The sequence below is a fragment of the Plectropomus leopardus genome, chromosome 21 (genome assembly GCF_026936395.1).
Source record: "Plectropomus leopardus strain MGB_pleo_1.0 chromosome 21, ASM2693639v1, whole genome shotgun sequence".
In the NCBI taxonomy this organism is placed as follows: domain Eukaryota; kingdom Metazoa; phylum Chordata; class Actinopteri; order Perciformes; family Serranidae; genus Plectropomus; species Plectropomus leopardus.
The window spans coordinates 28,694,559-28,707,919 of NC_142196.1; the positions used below are offsets into that span (position 1 = coordinate 28,694,559).

At 42.0% G+C, this 13,361-nt stretch overlaps 2 protein-coding genes across 2 annotated transcripts; both read left to right on the forward strand.

The window, feature by feature from the left end:
* The first annotated feature begins 1,157 nt into the window (after nt 1-1,157).
* LOC121948479 (uncharacterized) lies at nt 1,158-4,728 on the forward strand. Its single transcript, XM_088071904.1, has 6 exons — nt 1,158-1,482; nt 2,176-2,256; nt 2,409-2,569; nt 2,776-2,871; nt 3,226-3,387; nt 4,631-4,728. The coding sequence occupies exons 3-6, from the start codon at nt 2,486-2,488 to the stop codon at nt 4,661-4,663; spliced, it is 375 nt and encodes a 124-aa protein (XP_087928030.1). The 5' UTR covers nt 1,158-1,482; nt 2,176-2,256; nt 2,409-2,485; the 3' UTR covers nt 4,664-4,728.
* An 83-nt stretch (nt 4,729-4,811) lies between these two features.
* LOC148186116 (uncharacterized) lies at nt 4,812-12,787 on the forward strand. Its single transcript, XM_088072209.1, has 6 exons — nt 4,812-4,934; nt 5,083-5,665; nt 5,755-5,907; nt 6,071-6,294; nt 6,426-6,497; nt 6,583-12,787. The coding sequence occupies exons 2-4, from the start codon at nt 5,415-5,417 to the stop codon at nt 6,273-6,275; spliced, it is 609 nt and encodes a 202-aa protein (XP_087928335.1). The 5' UTR covers nt 4,812-4,934; nt 5,083-5,414; the 3' UTR covers nt 6,276-6,294; nt 6,426-6,497; nt 6,583-12,787.
* The last annotated feature ends 574 nt before the right edge of the window (nt 12,788-13,361 follow it).

The following is a 13,361-nucleotide window of genomic DNA, read 5'->3' on the forward strand; positions in this document are numbered from 1 at the left end:
ACTAATTAGCGAGCTAATGCTAATGCAATAGATTAGAATTTGGAATATTCCAAATTTCAACCTACAGAAACTTCCGTATACTGTCAGAACTGAGCTCAGGAGGTTGTACCCGAAAGCACGACCAGACCGGTACTTTCAATGTGAAGACAGTTTATTAACACTTCACAAAACGGCTGAGAGCAGAGTTCAAAAAAGAGCAGGCAGACCTGGAGGAAACAGGCAGGGGATCCAAGGTGTGTGTGTGTGTGTGTGTGTGTGTGTGCGCGTGGGGGGGTTTCACCCAAGGCACAGGTGAAACACATTAGGGAGGAGGGAGGTAGTCACACAAGAGGAAGTAAAGACACCAGACATGACACAGGAGGGAGACTACCAAAATAAAACAGGAAATGACAAGACAAACACTATGATCCGGAGACCGCAGTGACATATTCTAATTTATGACATTTTTTTTCAGGCGAAACATCACCCTGATGGTTGGATCCAAGATGGTAAGTAGATGTTGGTACCACGTTTAAAAGACATTGATTTTAATGCAGCACCTTAATTTTGCACCTGTTTCCATCATACGCAGTTGCAGAAAATCTGTGCCTTATGCTATGGCGCATATGCCAATTTAAAACAGCACCTAAGACTTCAGCACGTCATCCCAAACCACCAAGAATATTTGCTGCACTGTAAACCCAAATGTTCAAAGTACTTAAATAAATTAAGTTATGCATACTCAAAGTTTAAAAAAAAGTTCTATTAACTTAATTATGTCAAGTTCATTTAACATGTTGTTCCGTTTTGAGTAATTTTAACTAATATGTTTTGATGAGTAACTTAAAAACATAGCTTACATACAACTTAATACACTGTACTGTAAATCCGAATGCTCAAAATAATTAATTGGTATTAGTATAGTTAACTTAAAATTTTCTCAAAAGTTCTACTTATAAATGTTGATTGCCAGTAGCATTGTCCGTCTTTTCAGTTTATTAAACTTGTAATTTTTGATGAATATGAACTTTTTGCAGATTTGTGTAACCTACTTAAAATAATTAACTCATAGTTACTTATAAGCATATCTGTTTTTATTTTTTTTTGTTCTTGGTAGGACCTGTTTCAGTTCCGTTTTTCTCCTTTTTTTTTTGGTTGTACATTTACACTCATATTGTACGGCTTGTATCTGTTGTGATATTGTTTGTAATAAGAAAACCAATAAAAAGAGAATTCCAAAAAAATAAAAGCGTATCTATTAAACATGAATAAATCAAACCAAGAATCAATTAAGAATAAATCCGTTGCATCAGATAGATTTGTACTGTGTAGGTTACACACGCGCACCTTCCACCGGAAGTGTTCACACGATTTTATTTTGTAGTATTTGCGTGCACTTCCTCTTCAGACAGCGAGGCGGAGGACTCAGGAGGAGAGCGGGATCAACAGACCAGCCAACCAGGCGGCAACATTAGCACTCAGCTCTGCGCCATTGGATTAAATGTAAGTAGTCGACATAAAACTCGCTTTAATGTTTGTTTCAGACGGTTCAACGTGTTTTTAAAACGGACTAAGTGACTCACGTTAGCCATGTAAAATTGTTAACCGGTTAGCAGCAAGCTGACATGCAAAGTCATCTGGTCAGTTAACGTTAGCTGTGTTGCATGGCGAAGGTTCTGTAGTTGTAAAGACTGGTGATGCCAAACATGCAGTGACTGCTCATAATTAAAACTCTTCATCTTCGTTGAAGCTGCGTCAGTGTGTGAAAGCAGAAAGCTAACTCTAGCACCATGTGCTGTGTCTAGCTAAAAGTTAAAAAAGTTAAATTAGCTGGTTAAATAAAATTGTCTTTTTTCTATGTGTTTACTAAGATTAGAATTCATGAATGTTACCAGCCACATTTTCTGCAGTTCAAATGAGTGGTTTTGGTTCACTGCACAGATAGGTGATACGTTTTTTTTTTGTTTGTTTTTTTTTTTACCTGTTGGCAAATTCTGGTTCAACTGCCAGGCTGTGTGCGTGTGTGGTAATCTGTATTGAAGCTGCATCAGTGTGTGAAAGCAGAAAGCTAGCTCACCATGTGTTGTGTCTAGCTAAAGTTATTCTCTGCAGCAGAAAACTGTAGCACCACGTGTTGTGTTTAGCTAAAAGTTCAATTAGCTGGTTAAATAAAATTGTTTTTTTCTTTGTGGTTAGTACAGATAGACTATTGTGACATCCAGCCCACCAGTCAAAGAGCTCATGGAGCTCTGGCCTGCTCTTCGTATGCAGTCTGAGGTAATGTTGATTAACTCATTCATCTGTTTTCATCTGTACCAGACAGTACTGTATATCACATTGTGTGCAGTGTTATCCATGCATTCATCCTAGATTAAATAATGTCTTTCCTCTTTCTTTCTGCTTTCTGTACTGTCCTTTCCACAATGCAGGTGTATTTCAACGCATTACTAACCAGAACCTTCCCAATACTTTCTATGCCGAACTTGATCTTCACACTCCTCGTTTAATGGCCTTGTTTAGGCAGAAAGCTTTCAGAACGGGCAAAACTGCAGACGCGTTGGCTGACATTTTTAAAGTCCATGATACACAGGTGATTATACATTTCACAGGTGCAGTCTTTGTGTAATGTTGAGAATTTAAAGGTTTAAATAAGTGTTTGAATTTGACAAATGCATCAGATAAGTCAGCAGGTTATTAGTGGAAGATATTATTGTGGTAGCTAATAAAATGCGTTGACTGGTATTGGGTTTGATTAGTAAACTTGTCACAGTATTTACACTATTTTAATCTTCTTAGGAAGTACATGATGTCCACACAAGGCGTATCACTATTCTCCATGCCCTTCCTGTGTATCTGCGTGAGGAAGTGTCAGGATTTTTCAGAACATGTGTGGTAAGTCCCGGTTAAGAAATATCAAGCCTATTGTACTGTAAATTAACCTACTCATATTTTCATTTCATTTACTTATGTATAAGGAAAACACACATTAACATTTATGTAAATGGTCCAGTGTTCAAACTGCAAACATTTGGCAAGATGTTTAGAAACCTTAACCCTCTTTCAAAATCCATCCTTTGAGAACCTTGAGGACATTTTGTCCACTCAAAACAACTGCTCTAAAAATGTATGAGATAGATTTTTTTTTTTCACAGCTCTTTCAGTCAACCTCTGTTCTTTCCAAAAATACTAAATATTATATTTTTTCTTTGGTTTTTAATATTTTTATTGTCCCTTTCATTTTTTCAGGATGCTATGGATGAGCCAGACCTGGGGGATGCGTCAGTGGTCCTCCTTACAACCGTGAGTGACGATGCCACAAGCCCAGTTCACTACCACCCAGCGAAAATCTCCGTCATCCTAGAGGGTGATGTGGTGGTCGACCTCCCCAGGCTCGCTGATGCCTTTCTGGTAATGTTCGCCTGATTTATGCTCTACATCTCGCCTATCCGAAGGGACTGACCAACACGTTTGAGTTCACACAGAAAATCTTGCTTGGTCTGGATAACTCTAAACTGTCACCAAAGCTACAGACTCTCAAAAATGACCTCATGTTACATGTGTAACTCTAGATCTGAAAAGGAGTTGTGGATTCTGAGGGCTCACCCTGTTGGAGCATAGTCCACAACAAGAATATTTCATGGTCCACGGTGACTATTTTTCAACTGTTGATGTTCAAGTTGCTGCTCCACAGTGTTCAACTGGTTTTCAGCCAAATGGCTGGCACAAGTTATTAATGTAATTTACATTTTATTGTTGTTGAACCGATATGCTAAGTGTTTACAATATGAAATTTTGTTTTTACAAGGTGTAGTTTGGGGAATGGTTTTGTAAACTGTCAACATTGCTGCACTGCAAGTTTACAACCAGATGGCCCAAATTGTGCCTTTGTAATTGTGTCTTTCAAATATTATGTTTCATTTTATGCTACAAGGCACAGATGTGGATAAATAATTCTTCTAAACTCAAAGGGTAATGTTTGTATTAACAGTTTCCTGATTTTGAATATTTTCCACTACTACTTTTAAGTTAATAGTACTTAATATGTTTAAGGCAATCAGTTGCCACAAATAATTTAAGTGTGAAAGTAAATGATTTCGAGTTTAAGCAAGTCAATGTTTTTGAGTCATGTGTAATCAGAAAATTGAAAGAAAAAACTAATAAATGTTAAGTTCATTGAACATGAAATCCTGAGTTTTCATACTTGAAATTATTAAGTTATCTTGAGTTATTGCAATGAGAAAGATGAATGAATTATTTGAGTACCATTTACTGACAATTTTTGAGTTGGCCTAATCAGTAATTACAATTTATGAGTAATTTAAAAGTATATGTAATATCAACTCCAAATATTTAAGCTCTGATATACTCAAATGTTTGAGTTTGTGAACTCAAAAAAAATGTGGCAACTGATTGCCTCACTTTTTTTGAGTTCTGCTAACTTATTCGGGTTTACAGTGTGCTTGTAAAATATGGGAATGCACGGTAAGATCGATGTTTTCATCTATAGAATTACTTAATATGCAACGTATCATGAGACATCTGAATTGGTGTTGTGTGAATAAAATGGAATAAATCTGAATTTGGAATGGTCCAAATTCTAATCTATTGTCTAATGGCATTTGTTGGACTGATCTTTTTTTTCCTGCAATAGAACTACAGGACCATTAGAGTGCCCCATATGTAGCAAGCAGGCGTTGGTACGGTTGGACAAGCATCTTCACGATGCACATTCGTTGAAGACAATTGAGGTAAGCACATGTGAATAATCTAGGCACATTACAAACAAAATCTCCAGGTGCAGAGCAATATTAAAGTCAGCGTCTAATTTTAACAGGAACGAGAGCCCATCATCACAGAGGCCAAAAGATTGGCCATTGCTAAAAAATTTGCTGAGCTCCGCATGTCTGAACCTGACCCACCAATGGTGTCGACCTTTGGTTTGAGCAGTGATCTAGGTATGTCCGTGTGTGTATGAAGTTTTGTGAATCTTAATTCTTGTTAAAGATTAACTGTACAATATTTACATGAATTCTGAGTAACAACAAACAATACACTGAATTGCCAAGCCGCGTTTGTCTACAATTGGTTTGTTCTTAACCCCAGAGAATGACAGATCTCCAAGTGGTTCTGACGATGACTGTTGGCCTGCCCCGAGATCTTCCACGCCGATTGTGTCGTCCAACAATGCCAGTTGTCAAGCTCCCCTTGAGTCTCCATCGAAAACCGCTTTTCGACACCCCTTCTGGCCAACTTCCAGCTACTTCTTCACCTGGCCCACTTCCTGACACTTCTTCACCTAGCCCACTTCCTGCCAGTTTTTCATCCGGCCCACTTGCCACCAGCTGCTGTCCAGGAACAGTTCCCCCCAGCCCTGTTCCTAGAAGGTCTCCTGAGACTCAGCCAGGGCCCTCTGACAATAATAACTCAAGCCTTGCATGCCCATGCAAATGTCTAGAGTTGGTCAAGAGAGTGGAGGCGCTGGAGCGCAAGTTGCTGGTGAGCACGGTGGAGGCCTCAGTTCAGCTTGCGCCAGTAGCTGCGCAGAGTGGGGAGCACACGAGAAACGTGCAGCGTACGCCAGTAGCTGCGCAGAGTGGGGAGCGCACGAGAAACGTGCTGCGTACGCCAGTGTCTGCACAGAAGGGGGACCACGTGAGAAAGGCGGCCAAGGAGGAAACTCTATACAGTAGGTTTTCCTTTCCACTACCATTAACAACTGTGTCTAGTGCAGCAGAGGCTCAAATAGTCGGATTTACTGTTTCTGTTGCCCCACAGAAAAAGTCATCGACGACTTCGAGAAGACAGAGACAATGCCCAGCAGGCTGCTGGGCATTGTCTGCGGTTCTGCCAGTACATGGTGGGTGGCCTCACTGAGAGTTGTACCATGCTGGATCTCAGGTTTTTGGCACGTATGGACAAGCTGCGGAAGTAAGTATCATTGCTGTTTCGAATAGTCTGTATTATTAATGTATATCATAATTTGGAATTTTGGAATATAAGCAGTAGATTATAATTTGGAATTTTGGAATATAAGCAGTAGATCGTGATTTGGAAGGTTGAATGTCATTTATGTGCTCAACTCTTCCGACAGCTATCCGGTTTACCTGAAAAACAAGGGTTACATGCCCACAACAGTCAAAAACATGCTGACAAACGTCACAATGTTCTACAAACACATTCAACACTGCTTCCTGCGGTCGAGCAGGCTGCAGGCTGCGGACATTGGCAGGATCCTGTACGAACTGAAGCGGATACAGGCGGACATCCGCAGAGAAGTGGTTGTGCGCCGACAATAGGTCAAGTGCAGCAGGACTGGTACGGCCCCCCCACCCCTCCCTTTTCTCCCAACAAATACCTCCAAAATGTGATGTGTAATAATTTCACATTTAGAACGATATATTATTAAATCAATTTCTTGGGCTTCTCCTACTCTTTTATCTCCACAGCCAATCAGCTTGATTCGGCTCAAGAATTGGCTTTCCTGAGCACTGCGAAGAAGAGAATCCCGCAACTCCTCAGTAAGTGGACCTCTGTGTTAATGCCGCTCTCTGTCCCTTGTCCAATATCTGCAACGTTTGATGTATGTGCTTGTGTATTTTTCAGATTTCTTACCCAATGACGGGAACCTGTGTAACGAGCACGCAAAACTGATGGGGTACATCATGGGGTCCTTTTGGATCATCAGTGGTCACAGGTCCGTTGTACTGACCAACATGCTGACGAATCACGAGCGTGATGCTGAATGCTGGGCGGACGGCCAGAGATATCAGATTCTCGTGAGTACACTCTTGTCAGATTAAAGTATTGAATCAGCTATTGAGTAGATGAGAATGTGGAATTGCCTAGATTGAAATTTGGAATGTTCCAAATTTCAATCTACAGCCATTGAGTAGATGAGAATCTGGAATTGCCGTAGATTAAAATTTGGAATATTCCAAATTTAAATCTACAGCTATTGAGTAGATGAGAATCTGGAATTGCCGTAGATTGAAATTTGGAATATTCCAGATTTTCATCTACTCATTGGCCCATAGATGAGAATGTGGAAGCAAATTTAAAGACTCATACTTCAAAAAATAGAGTGGACAGTGGGCTGAATCATAGTGCATTTGAAAGGACAAAGTGGAATGCATCTGAAACAGGTGTCAACATCAGTACAGCCACAGGTAATGATGACTTATCAAGTGAGAAAAAAACTTCCAAATTCTCATCTACTCATAGACCCATAGATGAGAAAGTGGAAGTAATTTCAAAGGCTCATATTTCAAAAACAAGAGCAGACAGTGGGCTGAATCCTAGTGCATTTGAAAGGACAAAGTAGGCTGGGTCTGAAAGAGGTGTTAACATCAGTACAGCCACAGGTAATGATGACTTATCAAGTGAGAAAAAAACTTCCAAATTCTCATCTACTCATAGACCCATAGATGAGAAAGTGGAAGTAATTTCAAAGGCTCATATTTCAAAAACATGAGCAGACAGTGGGCTGAATCCTAGTGCATTTGAAAGGACAAAGTAGGCTGGGTCTGAAAGAGGTGTTAACATCAGTACAGCCACAGGTAGTGATGACTTATCAAGTGAGAAAAAAACTTCCAAATTCTCATCTACTCATAGACCCATAGATAAGAATGTGGAATTTGGGAGATGGAATTTGGAAGGTGGAATGGAAGTTGGATGTCAGAATGTGGACGTTGGAAGCTGGAATGTGAACACTGAAAGCTGAAAGGTGGAATGTGGAAGTTGGAAGATAGAAGGTGTACTGTCGAAGTTTGAAGTTGGAGGGTGGAATGTGGAATGTAGAAGTCTGAAGGCATAATGTGGACTGTGGAAGGTGTAATGTGGAAGTTTTAAGTTGGAAGGTGGAATGTGGAAGTTGGAAGATGGAAGGTGTACTGTCGAAGTTGGAAGTTGGAATGTGGAATTTAGAAGTCTGAAGGTGGATTGTGGAATTTGGAAGGTGTAATGTGGCAGTTGGAAGATGGAAGGTGTACTGTCGAAGTTGGAAGTTGGAATGTGGAATGTGAAATGTGGCATGTGGAAGTTGGAAGTTGGAAGTTGGAAGGTGTAATGTGGAAGTTGGAAGCTGGAAGGTGTAATGTGGAAGTTGGAAGATGGAAGGTGTACTGTCGAAGTTCGAAGTCGGAATGTGGAAGTTGAAAGATGGAAGGTGTACTGTCGAAGTTGGAAGTTGGAATGTGGAAGTTAGAGGATGGAAGGTGTACTGTCGAAGTTCAAAGTTGGAATGTGGAAGTTGGAAGATGGAAGGTGTACTGTCGAAGTTGGATGTTGGAATGTGGAATGTGGAAGTTGGAATTTGGAATGTGGAATGTGGAAGTTGGAAGCTGGAAGGTGTACTGTCGAAGTTGGATGTTGGAAGTTGGAATGGGGAATGTGGAAGTTGGAAGATGGAAGGTGTAATGTCGAAGTGGGAAGTTGGAATGTGGAAGTTGGAGGTTGGAAAGTGGAAGGTGGAAGTTGGAAGGTGGAATGTGGAAGTTGGAAGATGGAAGGTGTGCTGTCGAAGTTGGAATATGGAATGTGGAAGTTGGAAGCTGGAAGGTGTAATGTGGAAGTTGGAAGTTGGAATGTGGAATGTGGAAGGTGGAAGCTGGAAGGTGTACTGTCGAAGTTGGAAGTTGGAATGTGGAATGTGGAATGTGGAAGTTGGAAGTTGGAAGGTGGAATGTGGAAGTTGGAAGTTGGAATATGGAATGTGGAAGTTGGAAGCTGGAAGGTGTAATGTGGAAGTTGGAATGTGGAATGTGGAATGTGGAAGTTGGAAGGTGGAAGGTGGAATGTGGAAGTTGGAAGTTGGAATATGGAATGTGGAAGTAGGAAGCTGGAAGGTGTAATGTGGAAGTTGGAAGCTGGAAGGTGTAATGTGGAAGTTGGAAGATGGAAGGTGTACTGTTGAAGTTGGAATGTGGAATGTGGAAGTTGGAAGGTGGAAGGTGGAATGTGGAAGTTGGAAGCTGGAAGGTGGAATGTGGAAGTTGGAAGTTGGAATGTGGAATGTGGAAGTTGGAAGCTGGAAGGTGTACTGTCAAAGTTGGAAGTTGGAATGTGGAATGTAGAATGTGGAAGTTGGAAGCTGGAAGGTGTACTGTGGAAGTTGGAAGTTGGAATGTGGAATGTGGAATGTGGAAGTTGGAAGTTGGAAGTTGGAATCTGGAATGTGCAAGTTGGAAGCTGGAAGGTATAATGTGGAAGTTGGAAGGTGGAAGGTGGAATGTGGAAGTTGGAAGTTTGAAGTTGGAATATGGAATGTGGAAGTAGGAAGCTGGAAGGTGTAATGTGGAAGTTGGAAGGTGGAATGTGGAAGTTGGAAGCTGGAAGGTGTAATGTGGAAGTTGGAAGTTGGAAGGTGGAATGTGGAAGTTGGAAGCTGGAAGATGTAATGTGGAAGTTGGAAGGTGGAATGTGGAAGTTGGAAGCTGGAAGGTGTACTGTCGAAGTTGGAAGTTGGAAGGTGGAATGTGGAATGTGGAAGTTGGCAGTTGGAATATGGAATGTGGAAGTAGGAAGCTGGAAGGTGTAATGTGGAAGTTGGAAGTTGGAAGGTGGAATGTGGAAGTTGGAAGCTGGAAGGTGTAATGTGGAAGTTGGAAGATGGAAGGTGTACTGTTGAAGTTGAAAGTTGGAAGGTGGAAGGTGTAATGTGGAAGTTGGAAGGTGGAAGGTGGAAGGTGGAATGTGGAAGTTGGAAGTTTGAAGTTGGAATATGAAATGTGGAAGTAGGAAGCTGGAAGGTGTAATGTGGAAGTTGGAAGTTGGAAGGTGGAATGTGGAAGTTGGAAGCTGGAAGGTGTAAGGTGGAAGTTGGAAGATGGAAGGTGTACTGTTGAAGTTGAAAGTTGGAAGGTGGAAGGTGGAATGTGGAAGTTGGAAGTTGGAAGGTGGAATGTGGAATGTGGAAGTTGGCAATTGGAATATGGAATGTGGAAGTAGGAAGCTGAAAGGTGTAATGTGGAAGTTGGAAGTTGGAAGGTGGAAGGTGGAATGTGGAAGTTGGAAGCTGGAAGGTGTACTGTCGAAGTTGGAAGTTGGAATGTGGAATGTGGAATGTGGAAGTTGGAAGTTGGAAGTTGGAATCTGGAATGTGGAAGTTGGAAGCTGGAAGGTATAATGTGGAAGTTGGAAGGTGGAAGGTGGAATGTGGAAGTTGGAAGTTTGAAGTTGGAATGTGAAATGTGGAAGTTGGAAGGTGGAAGGTGTAATGTGGAATGTGGAAGGTGGAATGTGGAAGTTGGAAGCTGGAAGGTGTAATGTGGAAGTTGGAAGTTGGAAGGTGGAATGTGGAAGTTGGAAGCTGGAAGATGTAATGTGGAAGTTGGAAGGTGGAAGGTGGAATGTGGAAGTTGGAAGCTGGAAGGTGTACTGTCGAAGTTGGAAGTTGGAAGGTGGAATGTGGAATGTGGAAGTTGGCAATTGGAATATGGAATGTGGAAGTAGGAAGCTGGAAGGTGTAATGTGGAAGTTGGAAGTTGGAAGGTGGAATGTGGAAGTTGGAAGCTGGAAGGTGTAATGTGGAAGTTGGAAGATGGAAGGTGTACTGTTGAAGTTGAAAGTTGGAAGGTGGAAGGTGTAATGTGGAAGTTGGAAGGTGGAAGGTGGAAGGTGGAATGTGGAAGTTGGAAGTTTGAAGTTGGAATATGGAATGTGGAAGTTGGAAGCTGGAAGGTGTAATGTGGAAGTTGGAAGTTGGAAGGTGGAATGTGGAAGTTGGAAGCTGGAAGGTGTAATGTGGAAGTTGGAAGTTGGAAGTTGGAAGGTGGAATGTGGAAGTTGGAAGCTGGAAGCTGGAAGATGTAATGTGGAAGTTGGAAGGTGGAATGTGGAAGTTGGAAGCTGGAAGGTGTACTGTCGAAGTTGGAAGTTGGAAGGTGGAATGTGGAATGTGGAAGTTGGCAATTGGAATATGGAATGTGGAAGTAGGAAGCTGAAAGGTGTAATGTGGAAGTTGGAAGTTGGAAGGTGGAAGGTGGAATGTGGAAGTTGGAAGCTGGAAGGTGTAATGTGGAAGTTGGAAGATGGAAGGTGTACTGTCGAAGTTGGAAGTTGGAAGGTGGAAGGTGTAATGTGGAAGTTGGAAGGTGGAAGGTGGAAGGTGGAATGTGGAAGTTGGAAGTTTGAAGTTGGAATATGAAATGTGGAAGTAGGAAGCTGGAAGGTGTAATGTGGAATGTGGAAGTTTGAATTTTGAAGTTGGAATATGAAATGTGGAAGTAGGAAGCTGGAAGGTGTAATGTGGAAGTTGGAAGATGGAAGGTGTACTGTCGAAGTTGGAAGTTGGAATGTGGAAGTTGAAAGATGGAAGGTGTACTGTCGAAGTTGGAAGTTGGAATGTGGAAGTTAGAAGATGGAAGGTGTACTGTCGAAGTTCAAAGTTGGAATGTGGAAGTTGGAAGATGGAAGGTGTACTGTCGAAGTTGGATGTTGGAATGTGGAATGTGGAAGTTGGAATTTGGAATGTGGAATGTGGAAGTTGGAAGCTGGAAGGTGTACTGTCGAAGTTGGATGTTGGAAGTTGGAATGGGGAATGTGGAAGTTGGAAGATGGAAGGTGTAATGTCGAAGTGGGAAGTTGGAATGTGGAAGTTGGAGGTTGGAAAGTGGAAGGTGGAAGTTGGAAGGTGGAATGTGGAAGTTGGAAGATGGAAGGTGTGCTGTCGAAGTTGGAATATGGAATGTGGAAGTTGGAAGCTGGAAGGTGTAATGTGGAAGTTGGAAGTTGGAATGTGGAATGTGGAAGGTGGAAGCTGGAAGGTGTACTGTCGAAGGTGGAAGTTGGAATGTGGAATGTGGAATGTGGAAGTTGGAAGTTGGAAGGTGGAATGTGGAAGTTGGAAGTTGGAATATGGAATGTGGAAGTAGGAAGCTGGAAGGTGTAATGTGGAAGTTGGAATGTGGAAGTTGGAAGTTGGAAGGTGGAAGGTGGAATGTGGAAGTTGGAAGTTGGAATATGGAATGTGGAAGTAGGAAGCTGGAAGGTGTAATGTGGAAGTTGGAAGCTGGAAGGTGTAATGTGGAAGTTGGAAGATGGAAGGTGTACTGTGGAAGTTGGAATGTGGAATGTGGAAGTTGGAAGGTGGAAGGTGGAATGTGGAAGTTGGAAGCTGGAAGGTGTACTGTCGAAGTTGGAAGTTGGAATGTGGAATGTGGAAGTTGGAAGGTGTACTGTCAAAGTTGGAAGTTGGAATGTGGAATGTAGAATGTGGAAGTTGGAAGCTGGAAGGTGTACTGTCGAAGTTTGAAGTTGGAATGTGGAATGTGGAATGTGGAATGTGGAAGTTGGAAGTTGGAAGTTGGAATCTGGAATGTGCAAGTTGGAAGCTGGAAGGTATAATGTGGAAGTTGGAAGGTGGAAGGTGGAATGTGGAAGTTGGAAGTTTGAAGTTGGAATATGAAATGTGGAAGTAGGAAGCTGGAAGGTGTAATGTGGAATGTGGAAGGTGGAATGTGGAAGTTGGAAGATGGAAGGTGTACTGTCGAAGTTGGAATGTGGAATGTGGAATGTGGAAGTTGGAAGCTGGAAGGTGTAATGTGGAAGTTGGAAGATGGAAGGTGGAATGTGGAAGTTGGAAGCTGGAAGGTGGACTGTGGAAGTTGGAAGTTGGAAGGTGGAATGTTGAATGTGGAAGTTGGCAATTGGAATATGGAATGTGGAAGTAGGAAGCTGGAAGGTGTAATGTGGAAGTTGGAAGTTGGAAGGTGGAATGTGGAAGTTGGAAGCTGGAAGGTGTAATGTGGAAGTTGGAAGATGGAAGGTGTACTGTGGAAGGTGGAAGTTGGAAGGTGGAAGGTGGAATGTGGAAGGTGGAAGGTGGAAGGTGGAAGGTGGAATGTGGAAGTTGGAAGTTTGAAGTTGGAATATGAAATGTGGAAGGTGGAAGGTGGAAGGTGGAATGTGGAAGTTGGAAGTTGGAAGGTGGAATGTGGAAGTTGGAAGCTGGAAGGTGTAATGTGGAAGTTGGAAGTTGGAAGTTGGAAGGTGGAATGTGGAAGTTGGAAGCTGGAAGCTGGAAGATGTAATGTGGAAGTTGGAAGGTGGAATGTGGAAGTTGGAAGCTGGAAGGTGTACTGTCGAAGTTGGAAGTTGGAAGGTGGAATGTGGAATGTGGAAGTTGGCAATTGGAATATGGAATGTGGAAGTAGGAAGCTGAAAGGTGTAATGTGGAAGTTGGAAGTTGGAAGGTGGAAGGTGGAATGTGGAAGTTGGAAGCTGGAAGGTGTACTGTCGAAGTTGGAAGTTGGAATGTGGAATGTGGAATGTGGAAGTTGGAAGTTGGAATCTGGAATGTGCAAGTTGGAAGCTGGAAGGTATAATGTGGAAGTTGGAAGGTGGAAGGTGGAATGTGGAAGTTGGAAGTTTGAAGTTGGAATATG

Bases quoted from the DNA above. Each gene is read 5' to 3' on its own strand.
- LOC148186116 (XM_088072209.1), top strand. From the start codon at position 5,415: ATGCCCATGCAAATGTCTAGAGTTGGTCAAGAGAGTGGAGGCGCTGGA. The intron at 5,666-5,754 runs GTAGGTTTTCCT...GTTGCCCCACAG, and splicing joins CAAGGAGGAAACTCTATACA to AAAAAGTCATCGACGACTTC. The intron at 5,908-6,070 runs GTAAGTATCATT...CTCTTCCGACAG, and splicing joins CGTATGGACAAGCTGCGGAA to CTATCCGGTTTACCTGAAAA.
- LOC121948479 (XM_088071904.1), top strand. From the start codon at position 2,486: ATGGCCTTGTTTAGGCAGAAAGCTTTCAGAACGGGCAAAACTGCAGAC. The intron at 2,570-2,775 runs GTGATTATACAT...TAATCTTCTTAG, and splicing joins TTAAAGTCCATGATACACAG to GAAGTACATGATGTCCACAC. The intron at 3,388-4,630 runs GTAATGTTCGCC...TTCCTGCAATAG, and splicing joins GGCTCGCTGATGCCTTTCTG to AACTACAGGACCATTAGAGT.